Source organism: Vanellus vanellus (genome assembly GCF_965231255.1).
Source record: "Vanellus vanellus genome assembly, chromosome: 28".
NCBI lineage: Eukaryota > Metazoa > Chordata > Aves > Charadriiformes > Charadriidae > Vanellus > Vanellus vanellus.
In genome coordinates, this window is record NC_138933.1 from 1252784 (window position 1) to 1272708 (window position 19925).

Genomic DNA, 19925 nt, shown 5'->3' on the forward strand with positions numbered 1-19925 from the left:
TTTATTTATTTTCTTTCTTTCTCTTTCCCATTAAAGCTTTTAAAGATGGGGCTGGGATTTGACCTTGACGCTCACCTGTTGAAGCATACACTTTTTTGTTTGTTTCTATTATGTCATCTGCATTTTATATTTCTTATATATAATATATATGACTATATATATATGTGTACATATATATATATATCTCTATATATGCATCATATCAGTGTAGATACCCATCTAGTAGCATTTAGGCCTTGTTCTTGTGCCATTTTTTTTCTGTTACTGATCTCTGAATGCCTTCAAGTGTATAAAGTGTTGAATTCTCTCTGGTATCTGTACTATGTACACACATTTTCATAGGAAGCACAATAAGATGACAGATGCATTGTACATCAATACCTGCTACTCTTAACGATGATATAAAGAATGATATAACTCATGAACACTGAGCCTTTCTCTCTCGCGGAGCTGCTGGGAATGCTCCCCAAGGAGGCAGGTGGGGACGGCATCATCCCAGGATGTTCTTGAAGGCATCACCGAAATCCTGGAGCCAAGACCAAAAGGAGAGGGGGGAGGATAAAGCTCTGGTCCAGACTTCCAGCACTGTCTTTAAACACGCACATGAATACCAGGAACATCAGAGCTGATGTTGAACAGAGTCACATTAAAGCCTCCCTTTGCCAAGTGCTGTGCTAATGTGAGGATTGCTGTGGGTACCGCAGCAGCTCCAGCATCCCTGCCTGGTCCCGCGCTGCCATGTGAACACGCCCCGAGGGACGCTTTAGGACTGGAGGATGGGAACTGACTTTTGCTCTCAAGCAGGGGGAGGAGAATTAACATATGCACAGCTGCTAATCTTTGACAAGTCTAACACTTCTGTGGTTTGGGACAGACACCTGAGATTCAGCAGAAATGAGTCACTAGCTTGAATATCACCTGTTTTTAATTTAACCAAGTTAGTAGCAGTTGTAGCACAAGCCATATGTAAACACACTTTCTGTCCTAAAAATTTCCAGCTACAACAAGCAAAAGTATCATGCCAGATCCAACACCAGGCATCCAAAAAAGCCCTCAGGATCCCATGGAGACTGAACAATAGTGAGTGGGCAGTGGGCAGGGAATACTGAAATGCCAAACTCCCCCCAGTCACTTGGCTCTGGCCGTGTCCCCGTTGCTCCTGGAAATGGCAGACGGGTGTTTTGCATTTAAACTGGAATGGTCTTACTGCTATTCTGGTCCTTCTCTGCCAGAGCTGGTGCTGCAAAGGCCACAGGGTGGGCTTTGAATAGGAGCAAGATAATATAGCTAAGCCCAGAAGGGAGTTAATGAACCTAAATTAATTGCAGCCAGCCACTGTGAGTAGCCAGAGCAGCTGACCATGCCGGCTCCCTCCACACTGGCATCCGCAGAGGCTCCTGTTGCAGGGGGCAGGCAGTGACCCCGTCTCCGCAAGCTGTAATCTCTTCCACAGCTCCCCATTAACCTGCCGGGCTGTGCTGGGAGCAGGTCACCCCATCCATCTGTCACAGCCTCACACTGCATAGGTGCATCCCCAGCCTCAGCGTGGCTGTCTGATGTTTCTGCTGCCGCTGGACGCGATGTCTGCAAGTCACAGCCCGGAACGGACTCACAGAGGAGCTGCCTGGACCCCAGAGGCAGCGCAGCCAATGCAGTTCCTATGTGTGTACGGCGCGTAGCCAGACAGGACACCAACGTGAGCAGCTCTCAGATATGAAGTGGAAAAGCTGCACGTTTTCAGACTCAAGGCTCTTCCGTGCACACGATCTGTGCGCGGCAGGGCAGAGTACGCGGGTCGGGGAGCTTCAGCCTGTTCGGGATGCCGGCGGCTCACGGATGGGCGCACTGCGTGTAGGCTGCACGGGGCTGGCAGGCTGCAAGGTGCGTGGCACAGGCAGTGTGTGTGCATCCACGTCTGTCACTCAGTGGTGCGAGACTCACGCCGTGCACAAGACAGGGAGTTAATTACATTTCACAGAAAGCATCTCTGACGATCCACACGAGGACGAGGTGTGACACACCTAGGCCTGAGATGCTGGGAAGCACCTGCTCACATGCTGCTGTGTTTACCTCGCAGATCATGTGGCTGCTGAAACCCTACAGAGCAAGGATTAATCATGCAACACGCATAAAACCACGGCAGAGATAGCATCACCTCTTCTCCTCCCTGGCAATAATTCCTGGTTACCACTCGCTCAGTGCTAAAGCTGCCAGCAGAAACAGGCGCTGAGATATAATTACACAGTCCTGGATGCTGCTCGGCTGCCTGGAGCCAGAGCCGTACTGGTTGGGGAAGAAGGTTTCAGAGGAGCTGCCTGATGCCAGCAGGTGCAGTAAAATGAAGGTGCACGGGTAGCATTTCGCAAACCATTTCCACTGGGAGGAGCAAACCAACCAAACCCTCAGGGCAGAGAAAAGGAGAAAGGACAAGTGTAAGCAGACGCTGAGCCAAGGAAGCTGGGGTTATTTTTTCCTTGTGTGTCTTATAAAATGCACCTAGTACCAGGGGACAGAGAGGACTGGTCAGAGAGCATCCCTGGGGACAGAGGACTGGGGTCGCTCCCAGCTCAGCTCATGCAATGTGGGGTTGCTCAAGACCCCGCAGCTCACCTGCTCCCTGTGCCAAAGTGAGCAGCTCTCTAAGTCGCACTTCCCTCTCTCCACTTCTGAGGTTCACCCTTGCCTTCCCTCACTCTCACCCCGCTTCGCTCTGCATGTCCCTCCCAGGAGGGCCAGGCAGCTTTCCTGCCTGCCCAAACGGTTTCTGCCAGGCTTTAAGTCTCAGTCAAAGTTGCATCTGAACAATACGGAGCAGATAAGTTCCACTGCTCTTCCTCTCCATGAATATTTCATAAGGCTGCCGGGCGCCAAGTCTGTTGGAGGTGGCATTAAATTAACTGCACGGACACATGGATGCTGAGACAACAGTTAATGGCTGTGCTCAAAGCTTTGTGTTTTTCATCGAGGATAGGAAATGCCGTATCTGGCAGAAAAGGTGCCAACGCATCCCCACTTCTTTGCTCGGTCAACAATGCCACGCACTGTACAGGACAGCCTCCAAAATGACCCATGATCATCATTAATTGCTTAATTAATACTTGTGGCGTGACTGCTCACTTGGGGTTTTTCACAGATTAACGCTGGCTGGATTTGTGTCCCTTTTCTCTCTGAGCAACTGCAAGGGTAAGTGCTTCGGGGAACAGGGAGCTTAATGCTAATACTTGCAGAAAGTGGCCTTTAATTCTAACACCACACTTTCTGTAGCAACCCAAGACACTGTGAAGGGAGACAGGAGCCCTTTTCCTGGGTGCTCAGCCTAAACCTGAACAAACTGACTTGATTTATGTCCATTTATACTCCCATAAGCTCACATCTTAAAATGTTAAGATGTTCTGGTGAGAAGTGCTACTGCCAAGTCTGCACATTGGAGTCCTCCATCCCCAGGACAGACAAAGCCGCCTTCTTCTGAGCACACCCCAGAGCAAAGGAGGCTTCAGGACCAGCATCTCCCGCAAGAAGCACACATTTATAACAGTGAGTGCTACAGCCATGGCCTGGTAAGCCTAGGACTGACACCCCAACCTCAACTCCAGGGCAGCTCTGACTGTAACAGCTCCTGTGCAGTAACTCTGGGGACGGCAGGGGAAGTCAGCCAGGCTAAAGATGGAGAGCAGAATGAGTGCAATGTCAGCTGAGGCAGGTAGGTTCAGGTAGAGTCCCTAAGCACGCTTGAAGGGACCTCGATGGCTGCCAACCTGAGGATTCAAGGAGCTGCAAATTCTCTTACAGGAGGTTTTGCAGAGAGAGGGGAGCCCCCAGCACCCAGCCCGCTGCTTCTCCCACCCTGCTCCCAACACCCACAGGACCCTCCGCTCCCCCGTGGCCCTTGCACCCCCCACAGGCTTCCCATGAACATTGCCCACAGCACCCCTAAGAGCAACCTTCATGGGCCCTTCCCCAATCCCCAGGACCTTGCCCCAACACCCTGCGTGCCCCCATATAGCTTCAGAACCCCCTGAGGACCCTGCACCCCCCCCAAATACCCCCACGGCCCCAGCACCCCCTCAAGACGGGGCCCAAACACCCCCAGGACCCTGCACCCCCACAAATACCCCCACAGCCCCAGCACCCCCTCAAGTCTGGGCCCTGCACCCCCCCCATATACTCCCATGGCCCCAACACCCCCAGGACCCAGCTCCAGCATCCCCAAGACCCTGCACCCCCCCATATACCCCCATGACCCCAGCACCCCCAGACCCTGCACCCCTCCCCCCATATAACCCATAGCCCCAGCACACACACCCCAGGACTGGACCCAAACACTCCCAAGACCCTGCACCCCCCAAATACCCCTGTGGCCCCAGAGCCCAGCTCCAGCACCGCCTAGACTCTGCACGACCCCAGTCACCCCCATGGCCCCAGCACCCCCCAGGACCCAACACCCCCACAACACTTACACCCTCCATATACGCCATGGCTCCAGCATCTCCATATGCCTCCATGGCCTCAGGACTCTGCACCCCCCCACACGTACCCCCATGGCCCCCGCACGCCCCACACCTCCCCTGCCCCTAGCGTGGGCCTCCCGCCGGCAGAGGGCGGCCGTTGCGGGCGGCGCCCCTCTAGCGCAGCCGCCGCGCGGACTCTCTATGGCGCACATCCGGTTCCGGCCCGCTCCCCTTTGTGCTGAAGAAGATGGCGGCGCGGGCGGGATTCCAGTCAGTGACTCCCAGCGGCGGCGGCGGTGGGGCCGCTGCTGGGGCCGGCGCGCTGGGACCGGGCACGCCGGGGGGGCCGGTGCGCATGGGCCCCGCTCCGGGGCAGGGCCTGTACCGCTCGCCGCTGCCGGGAGCCGCCTACCCGGTGAGACGGGGGAGGGGCCGGCGGGGGCGCGCGGACCGGCGCTGCGCGGGGCGGGGCGGGAGGGAGCGGGGGCGGCGGGGACGGGGACGGGCTCGGCCTCTCCCGGTGGGTGCTGGACCGGTTTTCTTCCCTCCGCAGCGCCCCGGGATGTTACCGGGCAGCCGGCTGGCGCCGCAAGGCCCTTCCATGGGGCCGCCCGGTTACGGCGGGAGCCCGGCGGTGCGGCCCGGGATGGCGCAGGCCAGCCTGGACCAGGCCCGCAAGAGGCCGGCGCCGCAACAGCTCCAGCAGGTGCAGCCGCAGGCCGTGCCCAACCGCAACCACAAGTAAGGGCCGGTATCCCGGGGCAGCGGGAACATCCCGGGACATCCCTGGGCGTGGAGGTGTCTCAGGGCATCCTCGGGCGTTGGGGTTATCCTGGGACAGCGGGGACATCCTGGGATATCCCTGGGCATCAGGGTACCTCAGGGCATCCTGGGGCAGCATGGACATCCTTGGGAATTGGGAACATCCTCGGGCATTGGGGGCATTCTTGGGCAGCGGGGACATCCCTGGGCATCAAAGCATCTCAGGGCATCCCGGGGCATTGGGAACATCCTCGGGCACTGGGGGCATTCCTGGGCAGCGGGGACATCCCTGGGCATCAGAGCATCTCAGGTCATCCCAGGATATCTCCAGGCATCAGGGACATTCAGGGGCATCCCTGGGAATTGGGGACATCCACTGGCGTCCCAGGACATTTCTAGGCATTGGGGACATCCTGGGGCATTCACGAGCATCGGACCATCTCTGGGCATTGGGGACATCCTGGGGCGTCCCCAGGCATCAAGGTGTCTGAGGACATCCTGGGGCATCCCCAGGCATCAGGGACATCCTGGGGTGGCCCCGGCCATTGGGGTGTCTCAGGGGGATCCCCAGGTGGGGGCACAGACATGTTGCCTCTCTCCCCAGAGGCCCCCTGGGGAGAGGCTGGGTTTGGGGGTTCGGGCAGGCACCCCCAGAATTGGAAAGCGAGGGGTGAGTCCTCGCTGAAGTGGGGACTGTGCGGGGCAGCAGGACGCGTTGGTCACTGACGTGGTGATCGGCTGGCTGCACTTAGTGGCACAAAGCTTTTCTGTCGGGCTGCGTGCGGGGTGCTCTGCCTTCCTGCCGCGCCTGGGCTTCTCATGGCTGCTTCTTGTTGGGTGGCTGAAAGGGACGTCAGCTTTCTTGTGCAGCTCCTCTGGGAGAGGGGGGCTTCCAGCAGATAAAAGAACAATGTGCAGCTGCGAGACAAGAGCAAGTTTGTTACCTTTTTGGCAGTATAGTGTGATGCCTCAGCATAATGTGATGCCTCGTCTGGAGAAAAGGAGGCTGAGGGGAGACCTGAAAGTAGGTTGTAGCGAGGGGGAAATCAGTCTCTTCTCCCAAGTAATAGGCGATAGGACAAGAGGAAGCGGCCTCAAGTTGCGCCAGGGGGGGTTTAGGATGGATATTAGGAAAAATTTCTTCACCAAAATGGAAGAAATTGGAACAGGCTGCCCATGGAAGTGGTGGAATCACTGTCCCTTGGAGGTGTTTAAAAGACACGTAGACGTGGTGCTGAGGGACATGGTTTAGTGGTGGTTTTGGCAGTGTTAGGTTAATGGTTGGACTCGATGATCTTAAAGGTCCCTTCCAACCTATACGATTCTATTCTATAATTCTAACACTGGTAATTAATCCCTTGATTTAAAATGTGTCTCATAGAAAACTCAATCTAAAGCTAATTGAGGCTGGAGAGTCACTTTCGTTAAGCATTTTGTCAGTACGCCCTTTCCAACATGATGTCACCCCGTTTTCGAAGCTCTCGTAGGGGACGTGAAACGTTCAGGTAATCAGTTTGTCACACTGCCGCAGGGTTCCTCAGCTCTGCAGTGCTGGAGGCCTGGCAGGGGCTGTGGAGAATAAAGAGCCTGACTCTGCGCTGATGGTAACGATAAGTGCCTCTGAAAATGAGAGCCTGGGCCGAAGACTGGCATCCAGGCTGAGCGCACTGCTAATACTGCAGCACTGAACCAGAGAATAAGCCATCGTCTTGCTCCCTTCGTGAATGCCTGCAGTTAATTTGCACAAAGTGGTTGCTATTTTAATGCCTGAGTGTGCATCTTCTTCCTTAACAGCGCTAAAAAGAAGAAGATGGCTGACAAAATTCTACCTCAGAGGGTGAGTGGCACATACAGTTGCAGGCTGTGTTGATACGAAGCAGACTGAAGTGCAGGGGAGCTGACGGTGATTTGCATTCTTGATTGGCTCTAGATTCGTGAACTTGTGCCTGAGTCTCAGGCCTATATGGACTTGCTGGCCTTTGAAAGGAAATTGGACCAGACGATCATGAGGAAACGCTTGGATATCCAGGAAGCTTTGAAGCGACCCATTAAGGTAAGGGAGGGCTCCGTTCATGGTTATCATATGCAAGGTTTGGAGGCTCTTACTTCGGTTAAGACAGCAGGAGGGCACTGAAGCTTGGGTCGTGTCCCTGTAAGTGTGGCATGTCAGGAATCTTAATGCTCCAGACATAATCAAGGAGTGGAACCAGAAATGCTTCTTTCCTTGCTCTCTGTCCTGGGAGAGGTGGAATATGAAGCAGCTAAAAACATTAAGCTTAGTTTTAGCAAAATGTGAGACAATAGTCAGCCCTTTATTTCAGAATTAACACAGAGCCGATGCTTTTTCTCTTAGCAAAAACGAAAGCTACGTATTTTTATCTCAAATACCTTCAATCCGGCCAAGTCGGATGCAGAGGATGGTGAAGGAACAGTCGCCTCCTGGGAGCTTCGGGTGGAAGGACGGCTGCTGGAAGATGTAAGTGTGAAATACCCAACCACAGAGGTGACTTTATGGATCTGGAATTGGCGATGAAACCAGTTTCTTAGTGTTTGAGAGTGTAGCTAGGGGCTTGATATCCTCCTTCATCTCTGTTTTCCAAGGAGTCTGATGGTGAAGAGATCGAGAGCCCAACTTGGAGACCGATGGGTATCCCTATGGCAGGACATGAGTTATACAAAGTTCTTATAGCTATAAGAATTAATGGTGAGAGCAGATCAATGGCACTTGTGTACCCTGGCTCTGAGAACCAGGGCACTTGCATTGTATGGAACTGCTGAGTGATTTAATTCCTGCAAGCTCATTTTTAACTCCAGTCTTTCACTGTCTGACTTGGAACTTGATTTTCAAGCACGTGTTGGTGAATTTAGATGTTCAGAACTTAAAGCAATGCTGTCGTGCACGGTGGCTGTGCTTGAGTGCTGTGACTTGCTGTCCTAACACTTTTCCTTCCTGTGTTGCTTGCAGTCTGCTTTGTCCAAATATGATGCCACCAAGCAGAAAAGAAAGTTCTCATCCTTCTTTAAATCTCTGGTCATTGAACTTGATAAAGACCTGTATGGCCCTGACAATCACCTAGTAGAGGTGAGATTCTTTTTGCTGTATTACCTCTAAAAACGGGTTGGTGGTTCAGCAGACAGGGTTTGTATATCACTTGTAACTTGAGAGGTGGGGATACTTAAAGCTTGAACAAGTGGCTGGGAGCCAGGAGCTCTTGAATTCTTATCTTAGCTTTTCTTCTGACTTGCTGGGGGTCTGGACACTTGATTCAAGCTGTAAGTGGAAATAAGGTGAACTTTCTCTAGGTGGGTGGGATTTACTGGCAAGCTTGTTGGGTGCCAAGCAGCAGGAGCAAAGGGAACCAAGTGTGGGGGTGCTTCTAAATGCCCTCTCCTGTTTAGTGGCACAGGACTGCTACAACTCAGGAGACGGATGGCTTCCAGGTGAAGAGGCCAGGAGATGTAAATGTGCGCTGTACTGTCCTTCTGATGCTGGATTACCAGGTAAGATGTCAGGAGAAATTGTGTAGGGCATGTACTGTTAGCTGTGTCTGTGACCATCTCACCTTTCTGTGCTGTTTGTTTCAGCCTCCCCAGTTCAAACTGGATCCCCGCTTGGCACGTCTCTTGGGGATTCACACTCAGACCCGTCCAGTGATCATCCAGGCATTGTGGCAGTATATCAAAACCCACAAGCTCCAGGACCCCCACGAGCGGGAGTATGTCATCTGTGACAAATACCTCCAGCAGGTAACGGTGTGGCTGGAACATGTGACTGTTTCAGCTTTTCTTTGTCAGCAGCCAGTGACTGCTGGCACTGAGCTCCCCTTCCTTTCCTTAGCCCTGTGTTTCTGTCACAGATATTTGAATCTCAGCGGATGAAGTTCTCTGAAATCCCACAAAGACTTCATGCATTGCTTATGCCCCCAGAACCCATCATCATTAATCACGTGATCAGGTGAGACTTTTCCACTTGACTTTGTATTTCTAGGAAGAAGAGTGGAAGGGATGGATGAGGCTGGCACAGGAAGACAATGTAATATGTTCTGTTCCCGTGTTGCCTGTCATTGTTTCTTTGTACAAGAGCAGTCGCCTCTTTCATTTACCACATTCCTCTCTTCCACAAGGCACTCCCACGTTCATGCTGTCCTTTGTGTTACACTTCTGTAGATAGAAATCTGCTTGGAGCAATCCTTGTGCTGCAAAGCCATGAGTGGAGCTTTGCTGCTTGGTGGTGGAGCTGAAGCTGACACTAGCTTGGCATGTCCCTGCCTGCAGTCCGTATGCTGCATCATTCTAGAGGAGCTAAAATTCGGTGCTTTTTTGAGCTACTCACTTATTTTGGGTTTTTTCTTGTGGATGCCCCTAGTGTTGACCCAAATGACCAGAAGAAAACAGCTTGCTATGACATTGATGTGGAGGTGGACGATACCTTGAAAACTCAGATGAATTCGTTTCTGCTATCCACAGCCAGTCAACAGGAAATTGCTGCTCTGGATAACAAGGTAGGAAGAGCTCCTTCAGGTCTGCCCGCCGCAGTGCTGGGCAGGAATGTGTCTCTGGAGCAGGTGAGCCCTGAACAGGACAGGAGCTCAGCTTTGCTCTGTTGTGCATTTGGAAGCGGGAGTGGGGTCAGCCATGCTTACAAACAGGTGGCTTTACCCAGAAGCGTAGTTTTAAAGCAAATGGTCAGTGGGAAAATTGGTAATATTTAGAGCAGGAAACTGGGAATTGAAAATCCTATCTGATGAGTATAACTCAACCAGGGAGTACAAGAATTTGCTGGGTTTCTTGACGTTTCTGTCTGACTTTTTCCCCTGTTCAGCATTTTAGTTGCTGTGCTTATCTCCTTCAGATTCATGAAACAATAGAGACAATTAACCAGCTGAAGACCCAGCGTGAGTTCATGCTGAGCTTTGCCCGAGATCCTCAGGGCTTCATCAACGACTGGCTACAGTCCCAGTGCCGGGATTTAAAGGTAAAAGCTTTGTCTTGTGTGGAAGGTGGATCCAGTCACACACTTCCCTCATTATAACCAGCTCCCACAGAGAGAGAGGCAATTTCCTGCTCAGAAAGCAAGACTAGAATTGGAGTCAAGCGTAAGAACCTGACCTGACTGTACTGGAATGTCTTTGAGGAAAGGGGAGGGGGTGTGGGTTTGCGCAGCACAGCCAGAGCTTTTGCACTCCCTGAACTGTTCTGTCCTTTGTGCTCTTCAGACAATGACTGATGTTGTTGGGAATCCTGAAGAGGAGCGTAGAGCTGAGTTCTACTTCCAGCCGTGGGCTCAGGAAGCTGTGTGCAGATACTTCTACTCCAAGGTGAGCATCCCCGAGTAGGGGTCCCCCTCCATACCCAGTGGCTCAGCGTACCTACTTGTCACTCCTTGCTGCCGGTGGAAAGTGGCAGTGCTAAGCTTCACTTGTAGACACTTCTGGTGCACCTTGGTCCCAGTTTGAGTTTACCCTTTTTTCAGCTGGGTCCTGTGTTACTCGGATGCTGTGCTGCTGCACCATCTGAGTATGTTAACGCTGCTATTCTGGCATCTCTTGCAGGTGCAGCAAAGACGGCAGGAATTGGAGCAGGCCCTGGGAATCCGTAACACATAGGCTGCTCCGCTCCTCCCCAACCAGAAGGCATCACGGCTATTTGTGGAGACAGAGAGCTGCAGAGTATGCTGTTGAGGCTCACATAATCCCACTCCGGCAGCGAGGCCCGCGTCATTATTCATCCTGGCATTGTCCCTGTTGGGGCAACTCCCGGACACCTGGGGTCTTCTGGGGTGTGGCAAGCAGACAGGCTCCAATGAGCACACATTTCTACCTGGTTTTCTTCCTGACTGTTGCCTTGTCAGTCCCAAGGCTCCAGAGAGCCTCCCCTTGACTCCTCACTGCCTGTAGTGTCCCCAGTAGCCAGTACGACTGCTGACTTGGAACCCTTCTCAAGTTCAGAAACCACAGCCCATTCCTCCCCAACTAGCATCTAGTTGTGGCACATGAGACCTGGGTCTGGGAAGCCTGGATCTGTTGTAAGGAGTTCTGTGGCCGGTCTCTTCCCTGCCTCATTTTATAACAAGGTGCCAGGAGACGTAGTGGGCAGGATGCCATGAGCTGACATACCTCCCTGCCCTTACTCCCTCGCTCGGAGGGTGCTGCTGCACTGGGCTGCCTCACAGGTCACTCTCCTCCTTGAGGAAGTTACTGGACTGTGTAGAGAATTGCTTCTTCCCTTGTCCCTTTTTCCCTGCCCGTTCCCTTCATATTTTTGACAGACTGTCCTAGGCAGGGCTCACAGGGCAGCTGAGGCATTGGCTTACTGCAGGGCTGTGGAAGCATTGGAGTGGTGAGATTTCTCTGCACTTCCAAAGACGTACACTTGCGGTGCCAGCAAGCCATCTGGCTGTTTTCCCTGTAGCAGGGAGAAGGGATGCAGCAATCCTGGTGGAATTGTGCAGGGGCGCAGTGTTGTAGGCTCATTCCTTTGGAACATTTATCCTGTGTCACTTGGTGTGGGGACCAGAGGCTCCTTCGTGTGGATCTGAGGGTGTAACAGGACACTCCTTGGGAATGGACGTAGCTCCAAGCATATATGCGAGTTAGCAGGTGTTTCCACACTGAAGCTCCTGCAGTTTTTAGTCCAGTTTTAGGTTCTGGGGCTGCCATAAAGCCCAGCATGGTTCAGGAATGTACAAGTAGATTTTCTCTACCATGGGGAGTAGCAGCCCAGATCCCTCTTTAGGGAATGAATTACTAGTGAACTAGTGGTCAGGTGTAAGAGAACGGCTTCTCTTAACCCGGACCTCGGTATTTCCGCTCGGGACTGTAATGCAAATGGACTTGAAAGTTGGTCATGTTCTCTTGGAATAGCTGCAAAAACATGTTACTGACAAACCCCCTTCATCCCCACACCCAGCTTTGGTGTGGTTGGGAAGGTTGCTATGAATTTGGGAGCCTGGGTGGCCCTGCTCCTTGTGTCTGTGTTACTACATGTCTGTGAGTAATAGACTCTCGACTTCCCTTCTCCTTTGCCCCCTTATGAAGTGGCTCCTCTGTGGTACTGGGGTGAAGGTCTTGGTGCTGATGAAGCAGCCCACTGACTCCTCAGGGTAATCACACATGAAGGATGCTGAGTACTGCGTAGGCAAACATAGCTGTTGCAGAATAACTGCTTTTCTTAACTGAATATTATGTTTTTTTCCATGGACCAAATTTTTTTTTGTACTGTATCCTTGTAGACGTCACCCAGTTTTAATAAAAGCCTCCTGTGAAGGAAGCTGTCCTCCCTCCTCCTGTGCTGACAGCACGCTTTCTCTCAGCAGCTGCCTTGGTGGATGACACTTCATTTACTTGCCTGGGAAGGGACAGGATTATCTCCACTCTTTTTTGTTGTTGTTGTTTTTAACAAAGCCAATTGGGTTAAGAGATGGGAGAGAAAATGTTCTTAAAATGTTCTTCATATTTTGGCCTTTTATAGAGAGCCTTTCATATAAGGATCTCCTGGCTTGCAGAGTCTGCTAAGCCTTTGCAAAGTGCTTTTGTGGTAAACAAGCAAAGTAACTTGAGCAAAACTGGAAATCTAGTGGCCAAGCTGCTGATAAAATCTAGACAGGCCAGTTTCCACACTCTGCTGCCTTGCAGAATTGTGACAGCCTGTTACAAGCCCCATGGGAGTCAGGCATAATTTTGAGGAAACTATTAAAGTTTACATAGAAGGTTTTAAAATTATGCAAAAGGGGCATTACTCTCTTCACCCTCTCTTGTTTATAAAAGTAGAAATGCAATGACAGAAAACCTGTGAGCCCTTGTTGCAAGGGGAAAAGATCTCCATGTATGGAAGAAAGGGCAGTTTGCCTAAGGTCAGGCAGTTAGTGCTGCTGTGTGAGGCTGTGAGATTAGAGCAGGAGTTGTGTCCTGGGTCTGCAGCCGGATGGTTCATATTTCTTACTTGGGGTGGGGGGGAATAAAATGCTTTTGTGCAGAAAAAGGGAGAGGGAGGCTCAGCAGTCACGACTTCCAGTTCTGCTGAGATTTGGGATGTGAGCTAATTCACTTTCGCTTCAGGGGAGTGATTTGCATCTGCAGTGCAGCCCCGCATTGCTGCCCACCCAGCTGCAAGCACTGGCCGTGCCCGGGAAAGCAGCCGGCTCTGCTGCCCCGGGGCTCGGTGCCCGGTTCCCCCGAGGGCAGGCGGGGCCGGGGGCGGGACGGGGCCGCCCCTGAAAATACCGGCCTTGAAATACCAGCAGCGGGCTCAGCGCTGCGCAGTGCCCCGGCTCCCAGCACCATGGGTGGCAAGAAAGTCTGCATCGTGGGCTCTGGCAACTGGTGAGCGCCTGCTGCCCGGGCACCCGGGTCCCCATTTTGAGCACAGCGCGGTCCCCGTCCTCCCCGGTGCCCCATGGCACCCAGTGCAAGCCGTCCCTGTTTCACCAGGACCCCCAGTGACCTGAGGTCCACTGGGCTCTCTGGTGCCAGCGGGCTCGGTGCCCACTGCCTACAGCTCTGCTCTGCCCATGCAGGGGCTCGGCCATTGCCAAGATCGCCGGCAGCAATGCGGCGCAGCTGAGCACCTTTGAGAACCAGGTGAACATGTGGGTGCTGGAGGAGGAGGTGGGCGGCCGGCGGCTCACCGACATCATCAACACGGAGCACGAAAATGTCAAGTACCTGCCAGGGCACAAGCTGCCCCACAATGTGGTGAGTGTGGCCCGCCGGCAGCCTCTCCGCTGAGCGCAAGGTCCGGTGCCGACAGCCGGGCTCTCTGGTGAGAGGTAATAAATAACTGCTGGTGTCCTGGGCACCAGTGTGTGAAAGCAGGGGATGCACCGGGCTGCACGGGACTCAATTACACCCTCCTGGTGACCTTGATCTGTGCTTGGACGAGCTGCAGCCCTGGCTGCTCTCGCTGCCCACCTTTGCCCCAGCTCTGGCATCCCACAGGCTGGGCTTGAGGCCATGTGGCTGCCTGTGAGCTGGCATTGGCAGTGCACAGAGAGCCCAGGGACATGCTGCTCTGCGGCTGTATGCTCAGCCCCTTGGCTGGCACTGGCCTGCTGAGGTCCCCAGAATGACCCCAGCTCATGTGAGACCACCTCGGGCTGCTTTTGCTCTGCTCTGCTCTGCTCCAGCCCCCCTGCGCTGGAAGGGGACCTTGGGACAGTGACTTTGTGCCCTTACAGGGAAGCCCCCAGCAGTTGCTCTCAAGCCCCTGCTCCCCTTGTCTTGGGTTCAGGACACACTTACTACAGGCACAAGTCCCCAGTGACAGTCGTACTCTCTTCAGGTAGCAGAGCCAGACCTGCTGAAAGCCTGTGCTGGGGCTGATGTCCTCCTCTTCGTGGTGCCCCACCAGTTTATCCGGAAAGTCTGTGACCAGCTCAAGGGCCACGTGAAGAAAGATGCTGTTGGGATGTCACTCATCAAGGTGTGGGCAGGAGGAGCGCTGCCCGGGCAGCTCGCTGGGACACTGGGCCAAGGGGGCCGAGCTGGAAGCAGCCTGTCTCGGAGAGGCTGCAAGGGGAATCCCGGGATTTTGGAGCAGAAACTGGGCTCTGAGGTTGGGGGGGGGGGGTGTGGGGAGAGTGGGAAGTGGGGGCAGAGTCTTGATGGGGATTTGGTGTCGTATCACTGGAGGAGAAGGGTTGAGGGCGTGTGGGGGATCTCAAGCGCTGTGAGGAGTGGGGTGCAGCTGAGCGCTGGGGGCTGTGGGGATGAGCCGGAGCACTGCAGCACTGGGAATGACAGGATTGGGGTAGGAGGCTGAGGTCTCCGGGGGGCAGGTGCTCATCTCTGTCACTGGTTGTCTCTCAGGGGGTGGATGAAGGACCAGATGGGCTGAGGCTGATCTCAGACATTATCCATGAGAAACTGGGAATAGAAATGAGCGTCCTCATGGGGGCCAACATCGCTAATGAAGTGGCAGATGAGAAGTTCTGTGAAACAACCATCGGTAAGGAGCCAACATCCCTCCTCATTAGCAGCCTTCGTTTCTGACGAGCAGGAAGAGGCAAAGGGGTGAGCACAATGCAGCTCAAACTACCGCTGCCTAGGGTGAGCCGGGCCTTTTTCCCTGTGGAGGCAGTGAGGCTGTACAGGAGCTGGATGAACTCATTCGCAGGGTTACGATGTGATTGCTCACTTCATTAAAAACAGAGTTGTGTGTCTAAAAGCTCCTGCCAGCCTGAGCATCAGGCAGTCTGCCTGGCACAAATGAAAGGGGTGGATGCAATGAGACCCTTTAGGAAATACCGTTCCTGCCTTCATTTCCTTGGGCTTCAAGAGACGTTCACCTGGATCTCATGTTATTGCCAGCCAGGGCTGCTTGAAAGTTCATCTGGTGACTGCTCCTGACATCCTCCACACTGTTTGTGAATCGTGCACAGCAGCCAAAACCAACAGAACGGTTTGCTGGGTTAGAAGTTATGGGATTCAAAGCGTCTGTATTTTAAACAAAAGCAAACACACTGTGCAGGAGGCTGCAGAGACTGGGCAGGTATAAGCAGAGCACACAGACACGCTCTCATGCAGGGCCCTGCAGGAACAGGGAGAACAGCAGTCTTCAAATCCAAACCTGCAATCTCTGAAGATGCCTTTAATCTACTGGGCATGTCATTTCTGTCTTGCTTGACACAGCAGTAGGGATTGTCCCCATCTTATGGGAATTCCAAGGTTGCTTGCTTATCTGCCAGGCAATGTGTGCTTGGCACTTGGTGGACCTGCAAATGTTTAGCAACTTCCATCAGTTGGGCAATAGGTTCCTCTCGCTGCACCAACTGCAAGGGCTACGCTGCAGGACTGCACCACTGGGCAGGAGAGCAGCACAGTCCTGAGGGTCTCCTCCATCACCTTCTTCCTTCTCTCTTTGTCTCATCAGGCTGCAAGAACACACAGCATGGGCAGATGCTGAAGGAGCTGATGCAGACCCCAAACTTCCGGGTGACGGTGGTGCAGGAAGCTGACACTGTAGAGATCTGCGGGGCTCTCAAGGTGGGTGAGCCGCTCCCTGGGGTTTGCAGGTCTTGGTTAGCAAAGCCTGCCGTTCCCTAGGGCCCTGCAGGGAGCTGTGGGGAGGAGGCTGCCAGCTGAATGAACTCCACTAGATATTGTGCTGTGGCTTGCAGAGACCTTTGAGTCAAAGGCCAGATTTTGGAGGGAACTGTGGATGTGTCCTGTTCAGCTGCTTGGAGGGATGATGATCACTGGCATAGGCAGGAGCAGGCGGGAGCCTGTGCTCGGGATCACACAGGCAGGTCATGGATACAACAAAGCCCTGAGCTCTGTTGGGAATAGATCCCTCCATGCTGTTGTTTTCCAGAACGTTGTGGCTGTAGGAGCTGGTTTCTGTGATGGACTTGGTTATGGAGACAACACAAAGGCTGCCGTGATCCGTCTGGGACTGATGGAGATGATTAGCTTCGCCAAACTGTTCTGTAAGGGCTCTGTCTCCCCTTCCACCTTCCTGGAGAGCTGCGGGGTTGCTGACCTCATCACTACCTGCTATGGCGGCCGCAACCGCAAGGTGGCTGAGGCTTTTGCCAAGACTGGGAAGGTAAGCAGAGCGGGGAGCAGGCAACACTGATATCTGCATCAACCTGCTGAGCTGGCAGCAGGATGGACCCAATTAGAACCATGGCATCCTGCCTTCACTCACCAAAAGCCACAGCCTGGCTCCAGGGAAGGAATGTGGGGTGGCAAATGGGCTTTTAGGGTCCAGCTCTGTCACTCTTGGGTTGTTTCAGTCTATCGAGCAGCTGGAGAAGGAGATGTTGAATGGACAGAAGCTGCAGGGTCCCCAGACGTCTGCTGAGCTGCATCGCATCCTTAAAAGCAAGAACGTAGTGGAGAAGTGAGTGCTCTCATCTCTCTTGTCCGCTCTTTTGGGGTGGGTCTGGGATCTTTCCTGCAGCTGTGGGAGAGGAAGCCCACCCAGTCTCTCCGCTGTTCAGGTGAATCTCTGCACTGCCCACATCAAACCAGCTGGGCAGGAATGGCCTGTTGGATGAGGCACCACGCTGCTGTCCCACCTGCTCCTGCCCAGTGGTCCTGCATGTCACAACAGAAGGTGTTCTGACTCTGCCAGCTCTGGTGACAGTGCAGGGGGTGACTTTGTTCATCTGCCCACAGGTTTCCCCTCTTCACAGCTGTGTATCAGATCTGCTATGAGGGCAAACCTGTAACTGATGTCATCAAGTGTCTCCAGAACCACCCTGAGCACAAGTAAGTGGGCTCTGCCTGCAAAACCACTGATCCTGCCAAGAACAGCGGAGAGCTCCTGCCTGCACCAACTTGCTCTGATGCTACAGCTTTGTAAGGAGTCCACATTTCCTGGGAGTCTTTGCAGAGCACTGGAAGGGCAGAGTTTCCCTTTCTCAGCCCTGGACACTGCCAGCCTGAGCCTGGCATCTGCGCAGAGGTACCTGCTGATCTCCCTCTCTCTTTGAAGGGTTCATTTAGCTTCTGCTGCTCTCTAGGGTCTGCCCTGAGTGGGGCTGAGCGTCTTCCACCTTTCACTTTCTCTTGCTGTGATGGATTCAGTTCTCAGAGAGACTCTGCCAGGTCATCTTGATCGATATAGGTGGTGCAGGAGGCACTGCCTGGGAGGACAAGCTTTGCTATTAGCCCCACGGGGCTACTCTGCTCGCTGCTGTTGCTTTTGGCTTAACTGTCTCGTCGAGAGGGCACAGTTCCCTGCCAGGCTCCACCAGGGCAAGTGAAGCTCCTAAGGAGTTTCAAAGGTGCTGAGAATCACTCTTTCTAAGAAGCACCAGCACAGAAAATAGCATTCTTTTCCACCCTGCCATGTGCTGTTTCCCCAGCCACTGCCAGCTGCTCCTGACGAATGGTACGGCCAACGTTTCACATGTGAGGGCAGCCCCAGAGTGAGACTTCAGAGCTTGTTTAGATTTTTTGCTCTCACAATCAAACCTGGCCCCTGCTCCCAGGGAACTCCCCTGTTGTCACAGATTTGCCTGCACTAATTCCATGCCCACTGACTCTCCCCAGGCAGCCTCTTTTCCCTCCTATCGGTTTGTCCTCTGGCTGGCTTTGGCAGTGCCGGGGCCAACTGCCCCAAAGTCTTTCTGAGCAGCTGGCAGGCTGTGTAGCCCTTGGCAGTCTACCTGACAAAGCAGCTGGGTCATGTTTCTTTTAGATGAATGATCCACAGCAGCTTTTTGCCTTCTCTCTGACTTGCTTCAGTCTATGCCTTAGCCCGGTCTTTGCTTGTACGTGGCTTTATAGGAGCTAAGAAAGCAGGCTCCACACTTTCCCTGCTGCCCCTCCTGTGAGGGTGCTAGAAAGTGCCCGCTGGCACAAGGGGCAGCAATGGACATGTGATCCGCAAGAGGTACAAGACCTCCAACATCACAGGAGAGGACAGAGGTCTCATGCCTTGTGTTGTGCCTTTGAAACTTGCCCCTTGTCCAGCCGGGTGCCACGTGCCTCTCTGGTCCTCTGAAGCTGGCTCCCTCTGCTTGTGTTTGCTCAGGCCAGCGTGTCCAGCGGTTCACTGATCCCTGTCTGTGCTGGCAGGATGGAGCTGCTGCAGGTCTCGCTGTCTCCCCCCCCATTCCAGGTCCTAGTGCCGCTGACTATCAGTGTACTTACCAATGTTTAAAATAACAATAAACTTGGAGAGGAGAGGGCAGACACATTCTTTGCTCTGTGGCTCTGGTGCATCATTGGTTTTGGGTTGGTGCCTGCTGGATTTGCTAAGAGGGCAGAACAGGGCACTGTCAGTTCCCTCCTGGCTCTGCACCCTTGTGTGCTGTCCCAGAAACAGCAACAATGCCCCCGCAGGTCACTGTTCAGTCACAACATAACACAGTGTCCCACTTGCTTTTTCTCAGCAGCGGTTCCAGTGTTAAAGTTTGGCTGTAGGACAGAAGAGGGTTGCGATTGCAATGCTGAGCTGGGTACACACTCCTAACTCTTCTACCTGGGGCCTGCAGGAGTCGGGCCAGGACCCTGCTGTGCCCCATGTACCCCAGGCCTCCCCTTCTCTTGACATCTTAGCTTCTTGGGACAGGCTGTGTTGTTTTATTCATCTCTTCCTAACTGCTTTTCCTGGACTTGCCTTGTCCCCGTCTTTCTTTGAAATGCGTCTCGTACTGAGTGACCTTTCCAGGACTGTTAGCCCTCCACTCAGCCTCTTGCTAGGGGAATTTAATCTGCTGCCACTGCAGTTGTTTCTGTGCCTTTTATTAGACACGCTTTCTCACTAGGCACCCTACGACCTTTAAATTCAACTGAGCTATTGTACAGAAAGTAGCCAGCATTGGCTTCCTCTAATGAGGAACTTTATGGAGGTTAGAGGGAAGATAAAGGAAGTCCAGTGTGTTCCTGCAGGGCTGGCACAACTTCTAGTTCCCGTTGTCTTGAAGTGCTTCAGGAATCCCAGTTCAAGTGTTTGAACATGAGGCTCAAACAGGAGAGAGGGTCTCTGAGCTCTCCTCCCAGGGCCCCATGCCCTCTCTCACCTTGGCTTGCTAAACTCCAGCCAGCATCTGCCTGGAGCTGCAGCAGGATCCGGAATAGTGGTTTGGACTTGCATTTAGCTGTTAGCTCCTCTGCTGTGAAGTGCTTTGTGCATCCCTCCTCATGGGGGTTTCTTTGGCGCTGTGTGCTGCTGGAAGTGCCCAGGCCCCTGCAGGCCCTCACCACATTTGCTGAAGGTCCCAAGTCTCAGTGAGGGTGGGGGGTGCAGTGCATAAGCCTCTTG

The 19925-nt window shown here is 53.4% G+C and overlaps 2 protein-coding genes across 2 annotated transcripts; both read left to right on the forward strand.

The window, feature by feature from the left end:
* The first annotated feature begins 4685 nt into the window (after positions 1-4685).
* SMARCD1 (SWI/SNF related BAF chromatin remodeling complex subunit D1) lies at positions 4686-12562 on the forward strand. The gene is made up of 13 exons (XM_082496332.1): positions 4686-4863; positions 5002-5189; positions 7005-7047; positions 7141-7263; positions 7564-7686; positions 8176-8292; positions 8610-8711; positions 8796-8957; positions 9068-9165; positions 9577-9712; positions 10063-10185; positions 10427-10528; positions 10763-12562. Exons 1-13 carry the CDS (start codon positions 4696-4698, stop codon positions 10814-10816), a joined length of 1539 nt encoding a protein of 512 aa, XP_082352458.1. The 5' UTR covers positions 4686-4695; the 3' UTR covers positions 10817-12562.
* Positions 12563-13216: 654 nt separating this feature from the next.
* GPD1 (glycerol-3-phosphate dehydrogenase 1) lies at positions 13217-19625 on the forward strand. Its single transcript, XM_082496445.1, has 8 exons — positions 13217-13531; positions 13726-13903; positions 14490-14630; positions 15017-15155; positions 16080-16192; positions 16521-16754; positions 16945-17051; positions 17330-19625. The coding sequence occupies exons 1-8, from the start codon at positions 13491-13493 to the stop codon at positions 17424-17426; spliced, it is 1050 nt and encodes a 349-aa protein (XP_082352571.1). The 5' UTR covers positions 13217-13490; the 3' UTR covers positions 17427-19625.
* Positions 19626-19925: the final 300 nt, after the last annotated feature.